This window comes from Salvia splendens, chromosome 11 (assembly GCF_004379255.2).
Source record: "Salvia splendens isolate huo1 chromosome 11, SspV2, whole genome shotgun sequence".
Lineage (NCBI taxonomy): Eukaryota > Viridiplantae > Streptophyta > Magnoliopsida > Lamiales > Lamiaceae > Salvia > Salvia splendens.
In genome coordinates, this window is record NC_056042.1 from 1,555,081 (window position 1) to 1,572,420 (window position 17,340).

The 17,340-nt window shown below is 34.6% G+C and overlaps 3 protein-coding genes, 1 non-coding gene and 1 pseudogene across 9 annotated transcripts; 1 reads left to right on the forward strand and 4 right to left on the reverse strand.

The window, feature by feature from the left end:
• Window positions 1–6: 6 nt before the first annotated feature.
• Window positions 7–4,983, reverse strand: LOC121755732 (agamous-like MADS-box protein MADS1). Its single transcript, XM_042151101.1, has 9 exons — window positions 4,839–4,983; window positions 4,494–4,724; window positions 1,410–1,491; window positions 1,009–1,070; window positions 821–920; window positions 704–745; window positions 575–616; window positions 295–461; window positions 7–174 (listed from the first exon to the last, which is right to left on the reverse strand). Exons 2-9 carry the CDS (start codon window positions 4,700–4,702, stop codon window positions 171–173), a joined length of 708 nt encoding a protein of 235 aa, XP_042007035.1. The 5' UTR covers window positions 4,703–4,724; window positions 4,839–4,983; the 3' UTR covers window positions 7–170.
• Window positions 4,984–8,096: 3,113 nt separating this feature from the next.
• LOC121756330 (zinc finger BED domain-containing protein RICESLEEPER 1-like) lies at window positions 8,097–12,034 on the reverse strand. Of its 6 annotated transcripts, none has more exons than XM_042151838.1 (5): window positions 11,812–12,029; window positions 9,626–11,598; window positions 9,501–9,554; window positions 8,760–9,282; window positions 8,097–8,652 (listed from the first exon to the last, which is right to left on the reverse strand). In XM_042151838.1, the coding sequence occupies exon 2, from the start codon at window positions 11,580–11,582 to the stop codon at window positions 10,386–10,388; it is 1,197 nt and encodes a 398-aa protein (XP_042007772.1). In that variant the 5' UTR covers window positions 11,583–11,598; window positions 11,812–12,029; the 3' UTR covers window positions 8,097–8,652; window positions 8,760–9,282; window positions 9,501–9,554; window positions 9,626–10,385. The 6 variants fall into 4 exon arrangements, with proteins under 6 accessions (XP_042007775.1, XP_042007772.1, XP_042007778.1 ...); XM_042151841.1 differs by having other exon boundaries at window positions 11,948–12,034; XM_042151840.1 differs by having other exon boundaries at window positions 8,097–8,662.
• A 499-nt stretch (window positions 12,035–12,533) lies between these two features.
• LOC121756037 lies at window positions 12,534–13,504 on the reverse strand (annotated as a pseudogene).
• Window positions 13,505–14,326: 822 nt separating this feature from the next.
• On the reverse strand, window positions 14,327–14,408 carry TRNAS-AGA. The gene has a single exon. It is a non-coding gene; the product is annotated as a tRNA-Ser (tRNA).
• A 275-nt stretch (window positions 14,409–14,683) lies between these two features.
• LOC121756413 (HVA22-like protein f) lies at window positions 14,684–16,676 on the forward strand. Its single transcript, XM_042151962.1, has 5 exons — window positions 14,684–14,906; window positions 14,989–15,015; window positions 15,126–15,248; window positions 15,339–15,585; window positions 16,428–16,676. Exons 1-5 carry the CDS (start codon window positions 14,860–14,862, stop codon window positions 16,452–16,454), a joined length of 471 nt encoding a protein of 156 aa, XP_042007896.1. The 5' UTR covers window positions 14,684–14,859; the 3' UTR covers window positions 16,455–16,676.
• Window positions 16,677–17,340: the final 664 nt, after the last annotated feature.

Sequence of the window (17,340 nt, forward strand, 5' to 3'; positions counted from 1 at the left end):
TAGGACTAATATCACAATAAGAACATCATAATAAGTTCAAATGTAGTGAGTGTTTTACATAGAAATCTGCTGGTCAGCCCCTAACTTTAGATCATCATCATCACTTCCATAAAACTATAGATATATATATAGGAAATTACAGCATCCATCATCATCCATCTCCAAGATTTTTAGCTGCAGACATGAACATGAACTAGTTAATCAAAAATCATACTAAAATATTAGTCTTTCATTACTGGATAATCCGAAAATGAAATAAAGATGTAAGAATTGGGAGGGAAGAGAGGATCATACACGAGTTGGAGCGGGGTTTGGTCAGATCGGGTGTAGGAGGGTGGTTCCATGAGATTCATGGGGAGGAAGCTTCGGAGATCGTAAGGTTGAGAAGTCATGGGCTCATTGTATTCAGATTCTGCAGGCATCAAACTCATCTGCTGCTGTGCTCTCTCACTCTCAGCTATCTGCACCAACCACCAAAAAACATAGTCACCTTTTCCCAATCTTCATTACTATTACTATTAGAAAATAGAAACACACACACATGACACATAGGGACATATATATATGTAGTGACCTTCGATCGAAGAAACATGTTTGCGTTGTGCAGCTCTATCTCCTGATACATCATTAGTTAATAAGTCATGTAAGTTTAACTCGAGTTATCAATCAAGAAAAAGGAGAGAAAACTTGTTAATTAGTTTACCCTCCTCTGCATAAGCTCAATCTCAGCACACAGCAACTCATTCTGCACAAAAACATCAACAGTTAACTATACATATAGCTTCTCTTGTGCCAAGATTGTAAAGTTGATTCGATTTACTTTCTTGGCGCGAATTCGGCTTATGGCTCTCTCCCCTTTGCCTTCCATGCTCTTGAGATCCTTCAGTGGCAAACTGGTCACTCCCTCTCCCATCATTTGTCTACACCAGCAGATAAATATTTATTTCTTACACAATTCCTATGTTAATAAACATGAAAAAGAAAGACGTTTGAGGCTGCTAAATCAACCTGTTTGAAGCCTGCATATCTCTTATTTGTCTACGCAGCTTGTTGGCTTCTTGCTGGTAAAACTGGTGATCAAATGAAAAATCAAATACTATAACATATACTACTAATAGAGTTCACTAATACATTACCACTCAAGAAAATGCCATTTGAAAGTTGAAAATAAATCAAAGATTAGATTATGGAAATAGGGTTTTTGTGACATAAGAATATCATTCTCTCTATTTTCCAAAAGTGATTGTCAAAAACTATGATCGGGTTTAATCACTAAGCCATATTCAAATTTCAAACTCTCTAAAAGAGCCTATAAACTTATCCAAACAATCTCAAACACTACTTTTATAAAATCTTGAATTAATAAAGATACTAATTTTATTGCAGTAACATAAATTAATTATACTTGCCTGGGTGTTAGCCTCGGATGTAGACACTGCACTTGTAGAATCAGCAGTTGCTTTCTTGTACCTATCAATAGTTGCCCTAACACTGCAACCACACAATTTTTACTTCAAAACATTAATTCATTCGCATAATATAAACTTCCTATAAAGTTAATTACTTGTGTTAAAACTCAGTAATTTGCTTTTACATACTATAAATTTCAGTGGTTTGTGTTTGCTTACTACCTCTTTAGAAAGAAATTTAAGATTTTGGGATACCATTCAATTCAGTAAAGAAGCCAGAGTCAAATTATTAATCTCACAAAATTCCACTACACATTAGTATTATTCAATAATCTCCAAATTACTTGTCTATTTCTAGTTTTCTACACATACTCTCAAATTTTATTTTCAACACAAAGTACATAAAAAAACCAATTAATCACCATATAATATGGAAAAGACATGCAATTAATATCCAAGTTAATATACATGAATATACTCAAACAAATAATATTGGTAAATTATTCTCTGTGGTCCTTTCATTCAATCAAGTCTCATTCAGTTTCAGCCATACATATTCTGAAATTAATTTAAAGGTTGCTATTTAAAGGTTGCTTCCTCACTCGTCAAGGGCTCTGCTGTTGTTTTGCGTCACAAATTTCCAAATAAGTATGCCTAAGACTTCAAAATAAATCAATCAACAAACTTTTAAGCAAGAATCTCTTTCTATAGCTCTTGTCAATGACTATATGTGTCAGTGTGTTACTACTACAAGCATACATGAACTAATCACCTTTAAAAAGCTCATTTGTATGCTAAATGAAGGGGCGGATGCAAAAATTTGTTTCATCTATATCCAAAAATTTTGAGTTCAAACCTTTAAAAAGTACGTTTCTATGTTTCGTTATGACGATTTGAAATTTTACACAACGATTCACATAAAGTAATGAAAATTCGATGATATTATATAAATAAAAAACAATTCTATGTGTGATCGAGTTTTGATGGAATACACATTGTACTCCCTCCGTCCCATGTTACTTGCACTGTTGCTTTTCGGCTCGTCACTAACTCCTTACACTATCTATAGCTTAAGTTAGAATTAATGCATTTAATTAATATGTTAGATTAAGTTAAGAGCTTATTTATTAAGTGATGTCTCATTACACTTAAAATTCTAATTTAATTACACTAAAAAATCAATCTCAAATTTATGGCCAAAAATGAAAAGTGCGAGTAACATGGGACGGATGGAGTATAACTTTGATAAAGAGACACAATAAGAGTGAAAAATTTGAGTACTTTTAACTAAGAAAATAGGATTATACTAAGTGTTAGTGAGGTGTAACACCAAAATCAAATCAAATCATAATATTTGATTTCATAATTTATTGAAACCAAGTCAAATTGTATTAGAAGCAGAAATGGACAATTGTTACTTGTACTCCTACAAAAAAAGCAAAATAACACACAGTGAAAACACAGAAAAGCAAAAAAACACAGTGAAAACACACACATGCAACCTTAATTTCGTCGAGGCAGTGATTGGCCGTCACGCTGGCACGAGATCCCACAATATGATTGGCTCAAATCTCTCTCCTATAGAATCCCGCCATGTGTCGCCGACCGGCGGTTAATACCCGCGGCAACACCTCTTTAACCGCCTCGATTCATTCAAAATCCCGATATTGCTCCTCTCCTCACCATGTTATAAAAAATTAAAGACTTGCTTTTTATTCTCAGGAATCTGTTTTTATATACACCTCCGTCCTATTGAAGATGACACACTTGCCTTTTTAGTTTGTTCCAATCAAGATGATTCATTAATAAAAATAGAAACACCTACTTTATTCTCTCTCTTACTTTATTCTCTCCACTTAACACACTAAATAAAGCTATCTAAAATCCCGTGCCACCCAAGGAAGGGGTCATCTTCCTTGGGACAGAGGGAGTACAATAAGTCTTGTTTGTCTACGTTGTTTCGAGGCCTGTCTGTTCAGAGCAGCCATTATCCGCCATTGATGAAGAAAACCCATTTCCTCTTCCAAGTTTTATTCTTTAATTAATTAATTAATTACTAGTTTTGTATGACCATTAAATGGCCTTTCTCCATTTCGATTTGGGTTCAAGGCTAATTCAAGAAAATTTATGAATACAAGAAAAGAAAGCACTTTTTTTTAGCTTCAATACATATAAATTTAAGGTTTATAACAAAAGGAAAGTTTATAATGAAAGAAGTCTGTCTGACTATTGGAAATGACACAAGAAAACCCATTTCAAACCCTAATCCTCCTTTTTTGAAGTTCTCGAAAAAAATTGTTTTGGTAGAGGTTATATGGAGTACTAAATTTGAGTTTAGAATTTCAAGGCAAAATCGACCTATAGTTCGTTGCGACGACAAATGCTTATTCACAACGATTTGCACACAATACCGAAAATTTGACAATGCTATACGAATAAAAGAGGAATCTTTAGGATGGTAACTAGGGGCTGAAGCATGAAGCACGCACTTAGTGCGTAGTTTATTTGCAAGTGCACAAGGGCAAATTGTAAATCCATCTTATCTTGTGAGTTTCAAGCAAGCCCCTTAATTTGATGGGAATTTTCAACCCTAGAAATCTAGGTTTTAATTAGGTTTAAAAAATTGATCTTTCTGATGATTCGATAAAAAGACATTGGATTAAGGAACAGTCACTAGGAAATGAGCTAATGGCAACTTGACAACATTGGGCTGACATATGACATGTGCACAGAGAGAAAAAGAGAGAAGATTTACATGACTTGTTCCATAGATCTTATTACCTGACTTCTTGCTTTTGTTTGATTCAAATTTCACTTTTAAAACTCACTATTGCAGATTGTGGGTAACTAACTATACACCCTTCCATTTCCATCCATCCCAAACAGATCTTGAAGATCATCAAACAGGAGAAAGAACAAGAAACGAAAATCCCAAAAAAACAATCTAAAAAAAGACAAATCAACCTAATTCAGACAACAACATAAAAAAAGGCAAAATAAAAACAAACCCTAGTGATAAAAACTTCAAATTAACAAGAAAATCATAAAACAAAAAAGGCAAAATTAGTTCCAAAAAAATGAGACCTGTTGTTGGAGTACTCATAGAGCCTTCCGCGGCTGGAGAAGACGACGAGGGCGACCTCGGCATCACAGAGCACGGAGAGCTCGTAGGCCTTCTTCAGGAGGCCATTCCTGCGTTTGCAGAAGGTGACTTGGCGATTGGTGGTGCTCTCAATTCTCTTGATCTCAATTTTGCCTCTCCCATTTTTCCTTTCTTGGTTGCAAAGAGCCATGGTGGGGTGTGGGGTTTGTAAGCTGAAATAAGCAAAAACAGATGTGAAAAAGCGGATCAAGATTATAGGGTGGTTTAGGGAATGGAGCCACCAAAAATTTGTAGGAATCCAAAATAAGGCAAGCAAGAGGAATTACTTGTATATTTTTTTTCACCGAGAGTTGTGTGAGTTTGCCGATGTGTTGGTGAAGGGGGAGGAATTTGGAATTTGAGGGAGTGGGGAGAGAGAAGATATGAGGAAGAGGGTGAAACAAGGCCTCTCCTTTTCCTTGATATATTCACTGTTTTTCTATGCTATACTTGTGAAAAGATAGAGTTGTATATATTGGGGTTGAGTTTTATAATTTCGGGCCGTGTTCGGTTTGATGGATTCAACGCAACCGGGTCTTGTGAATGTTGTTCGGTTGGGTAGATACAGTGTGTTACTAATTGTGAGATAATGTCGCTGTCGGATTAGTCTTGGCTTGAGTCTTAGTCTTCCCAGTGTGACAATATTAATCTCGAGAATTAGAGTTGCGGAAATTGGGATTGAATTGTTTCAAGTTGTGTTCGATTTGATGGATAAAAAAAGATTGAATTTTTATGAATATTGTTCGGATAAATATTACTATGTGGTAGTATTTAATTTTGGGATAGTGTCGCATAGGATTAGTGTTAGCGCCTCCCCCCTGTCAAAATTAATCTCAAGCAAATAAAGTTGCAGAAATTGGGATTGTGAATTATTTCAAGCGGTGTTCGATGTGATGGATAAAACAAGATTGAGTCTTATAAATGTTAGTATTCGATAGCCAAACACGGTCGGATACTTAATCTTAAGATCATGCCATGTAAGATTAGTCTTAGCATTCCTCATGTAATAATATTAGGCTCTTGCTCATTCAATCTCAAGTAATCTCGAAATAATTTAATTTTGAGCAACCAAACACCTTTAGAAGGCGAATATTAATACCTCTCAAAATTGACCATCCAACCACACCCTCAATTATTTCAGGTTTAGAGCTTTGCCTACCTATAGCTATATGCTAACCCACCCCACCCCTCTTTGAATAATTTTTATACTGCATGCAGGGGCGTAGCGCAGTTGGCAACGGATGGGCAGATCTTGCTGCAATGAGCCTGGATTCGAATCCCACTGTTGTCGTGTAGTTGCTTCCATCTCTCAGGCACAAGTGTGAGGCCTTGGGAGATGGGCTTCTGGCAACCAGTGGGTTAAGGCCTCCCCCTTAACGGGCTACTGCGTACCCTGATTGAACCCCCTCACATGATGTCGGGCCGGAGTGTGGGGCCGCCAAGGCGACATAATCGCCTTTTTGCTGCAATAATTTTTATACTATGCTTTCCTTTGCACTCTAAAATGGATGTACGTTGGGGTTTTTGATTCAGATTCATCTTATAGATCAATTGGTGCTATTCTTATGAACTGAGATGAGAAAACCATTTATGTAAACACATATATTTGTCACAAAGTGTAAATGTAGGTGGCCACAAACATAACTCATCCATGTATATACTAGTTTAAGAGAAGTGATATTTCTGTTCCAACTTCATGTTTTATCTGAACTAGTTGGATTTGTCCATGATTGTGTGGTGAAATAGCTGCAGATTATAAATGGCAATCAAAAATAGAAAAAAATTGAAAAAGTAGCCATCACCCCTCTATAGATGACTATCATAATGAATGTTGGAATATTTTTGCAAGAAAAGAAAAGGTTGTAAGTTGTAACAAGGAATTTTACCATGTTATTATATGCAAATGACAATTGACTACACATTGAGAATGCAAAAAATGAGATAGTATGTTACAGTACCTTCCATTAATTACCCTATCATAATTGTTAAGTATGGGCAACACATCTTGTTTTAGAAAGTCACTATTATCATTATGGAACTTTGTTTCCAAGCTTTAATACAAACGAAATTAGTAAGTAGAAGCAAAAGTTGATTCACAATTATTAATAATTTGAAGGATTATGAATTTATATACAAATTTGAGCATCCTAATTCTTTTGCATGTTTCAGATACAAAATTTGAACATTTTTAGATACTAATATTAGGGTGTTCAATTGATAATGAATGTTGGGAGAACAAAAAATTGATTTGATTGATTTAATTATTTAAATGTTTAAAATCATGACATTGACTATGTATAGCATATTTGAAAAGATTGTTGAGACCAACGGAATAAGAATCAATCTTTATTTTTTTTTCAAAACATGGGATATGGGAAGTCGTGGTAGGAAAATGAGATGTGAAACTTAAAGAATTGCTTTAAAAAGATAAATTCAATTTAACAAAAAGTTGAGCATTGCGTTTGTAAGTTTTTAGACAAGCATGTTAGCCCTAATACACTATACTATACGTAATTAACACGAAATTAAAATCGTGAAAATTGTGCAAAAGTTTAGTGATTCATGACAATGTAACAAAATTACCGTTGAAAAAGCTTTATCGTGAAAATTTGAGTTTAATTAAGTCTTATTGAGACACTGACATATACAACAATAAACTAGGAAATTCACATTATTCTTTAAAAATAAGTAAATCGCGTGTTTTTTAAAAATTACAACTCTCGCACTTCCATGCTCACGCATTTGACAAGACCATAGCCCATTTGTTGGACAGGAACGTCTCACCAACTAAATTGCACCACTACCATGTACTCTCAAAAAGTAAAATGTGTTTAATGATTAAAACCCAGAACTTGTTTAACAATTGAGACCCATTGATTTTTGTAAATAATTTACAAATATTGATTGAGACTCATGCCAAGTAAATCACTTTCATTAAATGAGAATGAGTGGTGGAGTCCTACTTAGATGCACCTCCACTTTTTTTATTAACGTGCAACTTTATATTAGTACAGTACTATTTAGGCCACAATGCATTTACTATGGTATTGCATTTTATAAAATCCTTACACTAATTCCAAAGGTAACTTGACAGAAATATTATGCTACATGCTTTATGTAAACATTATTAGTTAATACTCCTTTCTTGGTTTATATTTATTTGTTTTGTTTTTTTAGTTTTGTTCAAATACCTCAAAAATTATTATTAGTGTTTCTACAAATTAAATAAATGTTTCAAAGCTCGGATATATTCATATTTCTCTATAATTTCAAATTAATAAATAAAATAACAAATCAAGGTTTGACTTTAATTAATCTATAGAAGTAACGACGTCAATAACAATTTTTGAGGTATTGGATAAAATTAAATGCATAAAACAAAATAAATAACTCTAAGATGGTGCATTTATTTGAAAGGGAGGCATTAAAGAAGTAATTACCCCTTTATTAACTTTCAATTTTTTCTTTGAAGGGACCTACTTAATAACTTTCAATCACATGTCTTAGATCATAACCAAGAACCAAATCACAACCCTTTTTCAAGGTTTCAAAATTTGCAAAAATAGAATCTTAAAAATGATCAACTCAAATACTATACAATCATAAGACTACAAAGAAAGCACTAACAAAATATGTCAGAAAAGAGAGAGACAGTTATGCTTAACATAAAAGGGATTTTCCCCATAGCAAAAGATGGAAAAAACACAAAATTTCTATTAATGCAAAAGAAAAAGACTCCCACTTTTCCACCTTCGTTGAGCAAATATCTCCACACAATGGCAAAGGATATTCTTTCAGCATAACCAAAGTGTGTGTGTTTAGAGGTTAAGAGTGGAGGGCTCTCTTCAAACTGTGCACAACCATAGTGCTTGTATTGACATAAACGGAAGAACGAAAGCAGACAAGAAAACAACGGATTGGAAAGGTCCCACGAACATTGTACCTACTTTGGGTGCTGAGCCTACCTCCAATAATTCTCAAGCAACCATGGGGTTGGGTTGGGGGAAGATATATGCACTGACCTTTCTGTCGTCTCTGATACCGTTGTACGTGGTCAAGTGTTGTATGTGTACCTCCATGAACAAGAACTCGATCGATGGACTGTTCAGAACTACAGAGTGTGAGAATGAGTGAACTAGTGTTTAGCAATTACTTTAAACAAAAAAGGTTAGACATTGAGTCATTGACAAAGGGAGGTGAAAATAAACCTCTACGTTAAGCAATATGGGAAATCATCAGCGCGGACTTCAGTTTTCCAAGAAATATTGGGACGCATGAACCACGAAACGTTAAAATGCTTGGAAACCATTGCTATCCTCCTTATTTTAAGATTCTTAACAGATCATATTCAAAACAAATTGATATATCTCCCTGCATATAGAACTCCGACAAAAATCTGGTATGTATGCAGTTCCTTGAATATCAGATTCATCTTCAGAGGAGGTAATAGCTGAAACACAAAGAACCCCTCCATATATAATCGAATGCTAATTTCCATAGGTGTTATATTTTCTTCTTTCCATAGAAACAGACAGTCAAAGTAAATAGACAAGACCACTAGATTTGGGTCTAACACCTGGTTGACCAGTCTCCATCATCTGTTACCCACAAACTAGTGAAGATCTGCACTGTGCAATTTTCTAAATTACAACATCCTCTCCCGTACAGTTTCTTATTATATTAGTAGATTCGCTAGAAGCCATGAGAGTCCTCAATTCCAAATGCAGACCCCTATGAAAACATAATTAGCTTTCACTTAATATAAGGAAGAATCCAAGTGAAATGCTAGTAATACATGAAAGTTGGTGCTAAATGAATTTATGGCAGCTCGGGAACTATAGCACAGCTTTAAAAAATACTCCAATCATAAGCACTTATCATAATTCATAAGGTGAAAACAAATCATGTTTAATACTCCATATAGATGGAGCATGTAGGAAATACCATACCATAGATTTGCCATGTTGCATCGACGGGTAAAGCAAACACCGGAGTTTTGGGATCTGTTGCCACAAAATGCAGAGGATATGAGCAGCAAGTACATAATATTAAAAATCAGAAATATGGTAGATACCTTCCACTTCATTTCGTATCCAGTTTTGAGAACACATCAAAGCTTGCAGAGTATCAGACTTCTCGGCACCCCAAGAATGGTGAAGGACTCTATCTCCAATATCAAATAGGGACTCCGGTGCAACTTTTGATATTGGAATCCCCAATATGTTGCGTGCCATCATTGAAAGCACAGGATATCTTGGTTCATGAACTTTCCACCAGTTTAATATACTAAAATCAGCACTACGAGGGAAGAGTGGTTCCTCTAAATATTTGTCCAAGTTTGATTTTGTGTTTTGGCTAGCTGAAGTTTCATGGAGAAATCTGTCGAATCCACTAAGCCTGTCCTTAACAACACTACCATTACTTTCGGAAGATGAGTTTTGACCGTGAGCAGCTAAAGGTGAATAGCTAGCATGACCACTGTAAAGAGCTTTCATACAATTTGAAACAATGTCTATGCAATCAGGAGCACTATCACCATAGATTTGGGGATAATAATACTCCACCAGTTTCATCTTGAATCGTGGATCTAAGATGGCTGCAATAGCCATAATCAAGCTGCATTTCTTCCAATACTCATCAAATTTTGATTTCAATTTCAACGCCAAAGAGCTGATAAAATCATCTGACTTGTGGCACCATTCTATCAGCTGTAAATGAATGTCACAAATCTCAGCAAAATAGGAATTTGCAGTGACAAGTTTGTGCCCAACAAAGACATTAGAGACTTCGTGAAAGAATTTCAAGATGCTCGTAATGCCCCTCAATCTATCCCACTATACGCCAGAAGGACACATTGAAAAGCCAGGATCATGTTCTTGCAGCTGAGGGAAGGCTTCTTTATACTCTAAAGCAGTTTCGAGCATCAAATATGTAGAATTCCACTGAAATGGATTGTCAGTGGACAGCCATTTTTGTCCATTGATACCAAGTAACTGTACTATTTCATTGAACTTTTCTTGTGTTTCGTGAGAACCTTCAATGTGCTGTATGGTTTTCCGCACTTTGTTGGTTATCTCAAGTGACGTCTCCAGGACATCTTGGACCAATAACTTCACCATACTTGCCGCACATCTTACATCAAATAATTGTCCTTCACACATAAGGAAGCTGTGCTGACAGAGTTGGTCTCTGATTCTGCATACAATTTTGTCGTATGTCACAAGATTATCAATAGTCAGTGAAAACAACTTCCGATCGATATCCCAATTCCTAAGACTTGTCATGATCAATTCTGAGAGCATGTCTTCCGCTTCAGAAGGATCAATTGAAAAAAAGTCCAAAATCTTTTTCTTTACTTCCCAAGAATCATCAATGTAATGTGCTATCAAGCAAAGATAATCCGAGCCTCTATTTGTAGCCAATCTATCTGCGCTAAGGCTGACCTTCCCAGGTAATTTATCCAACTCCTCGTAGACTCTTTGTTTCTCCCTTTTATATAACTCAATACAGTCAGCCTCAATTCCATTAACTGTCACAAAATCAAACAATGGCTGGAGGTTTTGAACAAAGGTCTTGAAGCCAAGATCCTCAACCATACCCAAAGGATATCCGTGCATTATAATCATACGCGTAAGATCTAGCTGACTCCGCCTTTGATCAAGATTTAAGCTTCCCACATTCATATTCCTAACTTCCACCCCTTGTTCAAAATTTGCACTTGCAACTGTTACCATCTCATTCCCCACCGCAGATTGATTACAACTAAAGTTGGCAACGGCAAGAGTGGTTTGCTTCCTCTTTCCCCTCGTCAACAACTGGCTTATATCATGGTTCGAACGTCTACGACACCTGATCAGATGGTTTCTCAAATGAGATGTCCCACTGGTACTCGACCCGCTGAGCGTTCTTTTACAGTGGCGACAGATAGCACCAAAAGTTTCGCCTTTTTTAACTCTGTCGAAGTCGTTCCATACAACAGACTTCATTCTACTGGAATTGACAATCACTGCTTCTTCTTCTGTGATCTCCATCAGCTCACCACTTTACCTACTCAACAAATATGAATGAAAATAAATAAACAAACCAACTTCATTCATGGAAATTTGACATGATAAATGAAACAAAGCCAATTAAAAATAAATCCAATACAGAAACCAGCTCTTTTGGACCCAATTTGAAATCAATCATCGCATAATTAACGATACAATCAAATTGAGAAGCTATACAATCAATTCAAATTGAGAAGTAAAAAACCCTAACCCTTTGCTCATCAATCAAATTCTCTCCATAAATTAAACGAAAAACAGGATTCTGACTTCGGATTTATCCATCCAAATTTCACGTGAAACCACCGAAATCTGTCAAAAAAATCAGAGAAAAAGCGAGCAAACTTTACTACAAAATCTCCGAATTGGAATTATGCATATAGCAGAGGTGGCGTTGCATTGATTTGGGAGAATGTCTGTCAGTGACTGTGTGTTTTGTGCGTGTGAGGGAGAGAAATTTGTGTACAGTTCTTTCTCCTAAATGGGCTTCTTATTGGGCCTTATTGGGCTGCGATTATGTCGCTTTGTGTGAGGATTATGAGAATTACAAGGGGCAAACTATGAGCACTAAAGAATGAAATTCTCTTTCTTAAAAAAGTTTTACATATTTATGTTTTATTATTACTACTATATTAGGTATATTATTTTTAAGATCAAGTCGCGATAGATTCGAACCTAAATTTAAAATATTTGGTCTCAAATGTTAACCAAGTGGGGTCAAAGCTTTAAAATTTTTGTTTATTCATATCGAAGTAAACTAACCGAAAAAGGCAGATAAAAATAGCGGAGGAAGTGAGCAATACATGGATAATACTATTAAACAATTACATAATTAAATTTCCAAATGAATCAAAAATACATAAACATTTGCAATATCGTAATTAGTAATAACTCTAACCAATCTCTCAAAATGTTGAAAATTGTTTGAAAACATTTTCAACCTTGACTAAACTAATGCAAACAAAAATAATGTTTTCAATCATGTTGCAATATTAGAAGGGACTAACTATAGATAAAGAAACAAAGATGGCTCCACACTTATCAATGATATACGTATACCTGATTGGGACAATTTTGATTGTTGGGGCAATAATTCTGGTCAATGATAATAGGGTTTTCAGCATTAACCATAGTGAGATCCTCATAATGTACATTTCTAACATATCCATTACTACGCCTTGCCAATGTCTTTATTCTCACATTTTCCACTCCTGCTTCATTCATTACACAACCTAGACTTCCAATGCTGCACAAAAGCAAAATTTGATGTTTAATTACAACAATTTTCATCAAATATTAAATGATAATTTTATAGTTAATGGGGCACCTTATGCCGTGGCCCGGGCCGCATGCGACGTTTTGGACGAACAAGTTGGAGGTTCCGGGGCTCACGGAGATGCAGTCGTCACCAGTGGCGATGTGGGAGATGGTGACAGAAACTCCCGACGACCGCCCAATGTGAATTCCGTCGGTGTTGCAGAGATTTTTATGTTTGGGAGTTCTGCGTCGTGGCAGCCGTTGATGACGATGTGGAACATTTGGCTCATTGGCTGTTTATGGAAGTTAATCCGTTGATGCTTATTTTATCCGAGTTGAGTGACTGGTCATGAGAGAAAATAACGTAGGAAAATGATTAGTATTAACTATGTTTTTAAAATTTAATCGAAAATATAAATTTTAGGTGCTTCATATCAAAGACGCCTTCACAAAATAATTTATACTACTAGAATTTGAGACATCTACACTTATACAACTAAGTTAAAAACTAGAGTTTTACCGTTGCTCCTTTTGAACACTTCTTGCTGGAAGCTTTGCAGGCGACCATCTAGGGTTCCGGCACGGATAGAAACTCCGGTGACACTTTTGAATTTCAACCAGTGGACCACATAGAGCAAACAATTCCACATTACATCACTATTTTTGGTATTCTTTTTCAATTTTATTAATGATACTCTCTTGTACCACGTGTAATTTTTTAATCAAAGTTTATTAAAAATAAATATAATTTCATTATTTAATTGGATAAATAAATCATTATATACTTATTTGGAAACTTTGAATTGACTAATTATAGGTTTTAGGTAACATATTATTATAATGATTTCAAATATACTACTCCCTCCGTCCCGGCTAAGATGACGCATTCCTTAGCCGGCACGAGATTTTATGAGTTATTGGTTAATGTATTTGACTAGAGAGAGAATAGGTGGGTGGAAGTATTAAAATAGAGAGAGAAAGAAAGATGAATATTTTAATAGGGGTAGAAAAAAGTGGTTGGGTGTATTAATTGGAGAGAGAAAGTTTCAAAAAAAAGAATTGTATCATCTTAGTTGGGACAAACTAAAAAGGAAAACGTGTCATCTTAAGTGGGACGGAAGGAGTAATATATTTAGGATTTGAAAATCTGGAAACCCTAACTTTGAAATTCGGGTTTTGGGCTAGTCCACTGGACTATTCGGCCGCTATTGGTAAAATTAATACTCCTTCCGTCCCTCTGTAACTGAGTCGTATTCCTTTTTGAGTTGTCCCACTGTAATTGAGTCATTTCCTCTTTTGGCAAAAAGTACTTTGTTCTCTCTTCATCTTTCTACATTTTCCCTTTCTACTTTGTTCTCCTTTTAATTAACTCATTTAAAACAATTTTTTTAAAGCCGTGCCGAAAAGAAATGTCTCTACTAAAGAGGGACGGAGGAGTAATATAAAGCATAGATAGACTACAAAAAGAGAAACGTGGTCGGCAGGATTCGAACCTGCGCGGGCAGAGCCCACATGATTTCTAGTCATGCCCGATAACCACTCCGGCACGACCACATCTATTAATTTTGCAATACAAATATATATTAGTAATCAACTAAGAAGCCTTTTGCTCTCCCTGAAAGATATACTTTACCTACATTTCACACAAACTTCCATTTCCTAGTTAGGAAAAAAGATACTTTTACTATACTAAATAGTTGTCCGATTACAGTTTTCCATCAGTCACATACATAAAAATTAACTAATTATGAGAAACGCTTGAGTTTGGTTTCTCTCTTAATTTCTTGCCGCCTTCATTTTCTTCCAATGTTGGTGGAAGTAAAGAAGCCTTTGGCACCTTCCATAAAGAGATACCTAACTTGGGGTGTAATAACATTGAATACTAAACCCCATTTCTCTATAAAAACACTTTGAATATGCCTATATTTTCAAACTTCAAACAGTTACATTCTTTCCTAACTTTCATCAACAATTCAAAAAAGAAAAACACCGTATTTTTACAGACATGGGTTTTTTTGGAGCACTTGCAAGAAATTTGGATGCACTTCTTGGGTAATTTTTATTCCATTTTTTTATGTATTTATTTTTTGAAGCGTTGCTTTTTAATAGAAACTTTTGTTTTTGGATGTTACAGGCCTGGAGTAATGCTTCTTTATCCATTGTAAAAATTCTTAACGCTTTTTTTTCTTATTAAAATTCTTCAAATTTGATCAAGCACACACATTAATTGTAACTTTTTTTTAAAAAAAAATTATTGATAATTTGATGTAGGTATGCATCGATGAGAGCAATTGAGAGCCCATCAACTTTAGATGATCAACAATGGCTGACATATTGGGTTCTCTACTCCTTTCTTACATTGTTTGAGCTCTCATGTTGGAAGATCCTCCAATGGTAATATATTTTTCAATTTCAACAAAAACAAGAAAACAATTATATGCTATATAAATGTGTTATATGTATATTATTATTATTATTATGTAGGCTGCCGTTTTGGCCGTACATGAAGCTTATTTTCTGCTTGTGGCTGGTTCTTCCCATTTTCAACGGCGCAGCTTACATTTACGAGAATTTTGTACGAAAATACGTTAAGGTCGGGAGCTATGTCGGCTCGAATGTTCCAGAAGGCCAGAGGAGGGTTCTTCAGATGATGAGCCTTGATGCTAGGAAATCTGTTGAGAGGTACATTGAAAAATATGGCGCCGAAGCCTTCGACAGGGTCGTCAAAGCGGTGAGACAATTATTCTCGTTTGTTGATATGGTATTTGAGCGGGTCTAGGTCGATCTAAAATTTAGTTGTTTGATTTTTTTCATAAAATTGAACATGGTGAAAAATAATGTACTTGTCTTGAAAATAACAACCTCACAAATAAAACTTGAAACTTGGATAGGGGTATAAAGCGATTAGACAACTATCCTTGTTCGCTAAAAGACTAGTATCCAAGTAGGTTTAAATCGATCTTGAATTAAGTTGTTCAGACTTCTTAATTAAATTAAACATGATGAAAATCATAATTTGTTAAAATATGGTTAATATAGTTGTTTTGAAAATAATGACCTTGTTAACAAAATTGGAAGCTTCCATAAGGTTGCCAAAGTGATGAGACAACTATAATTGTTCGTGAAATAATTCTAAGTTAATCTTGAATTAAATTGCTCGGCTTTTCAATAATATGGAACATGATAAATATCAAACACGATTAACCGTATTAAAAAGCTTTGTCAATATGGTATTTGAATAGGTTTAAATTGATCTTGAATTAAGTTATCGACATTAATAAAGTCAACCACGATGAATCATAACAACTTCTAGCTAAAATGGTAATTAATTATAATATACTCTAGAAAAGAACGACCTCCTTAATATTGGCTGGATTTTTCCTACGTGAAAGATTAAATTTAACTCCAACAAATTCAGCCCTTTGGAAAAAGAAAAACTATTAAAATATGGTGGGCCCCAAAATGTTCGACTTTAGTATATTTTATGTGGAATCTTGATTTCAACCAATTTATTTGAGATTTGTGTGTTCGCACCTTTGCTTGAGTAGTAAGAAAATAATATTTTTGTTGCAGGCTGAAAGAGAAGCAAAGCGACATTGAGGAGTTGTGATATTCTTTTATTTCCATAATTATTAAATTAAGGATGTTGTTTGGTAAAATGAATTGGAATTATGTTGTAATTGCAATTTTATGAAATTGAATTTGTTTGAAGTTATGATATTCAATTATAAACCTTTTGTTTGGTAAAATCAGTGAACTGATAAAATTTAATTGTAATTGCAAATGATATTTGGCGTTATGTAAAAAGTAACTAAGAACTGATATTGGGTTGAATTAAATTGATTATTTTATTTATTTATTTATTTCGATAAATCTTGGAACTCTATGTGTTTCAAGTTATCAGCTCAGAATAAGTAAAATTTGAGAGTAAACTATTAGATTAGGGTAATATGAAATTGAGTTCAATTTAAATTAAAATGAGTAATTATTTTTAGAAAGCATACAATATAAAATGTACCAATTGTCGGTGGCGAGTATTCAATAATGCATCGATATCCATATGGCAATGTCGGTGGCGTCAACGTGTACACACCATTTTGCAATAATAACATATTTTTAAATAATTGAAAACATTTTTTTTTTTGTAATTTGTAGAACACATAATTCAAAATATATTTCTACAAACTTTCAAATTATTTTGAATAATTTCAAAAGTTTCAAGGGGATGCAACCTACCCCAGTCCGGCCCACAGCATATACATGCGATTATATATAATTATCACTTTTAATTTCGTTAGTCAACTCGTATTACTATTTATGTCACTTCTGAAAACAATTAATTTGTTATCATACTTTTAAGGGCATATCGTGAACGTTTTTGTACAATTGGCTAAGAATAATTAATATTCTCTCATCCCATAATTCATGATCATGATACCTATTTTTTAGTCATCCCACAATACACATAGCATGTTCCCTTTTTCTT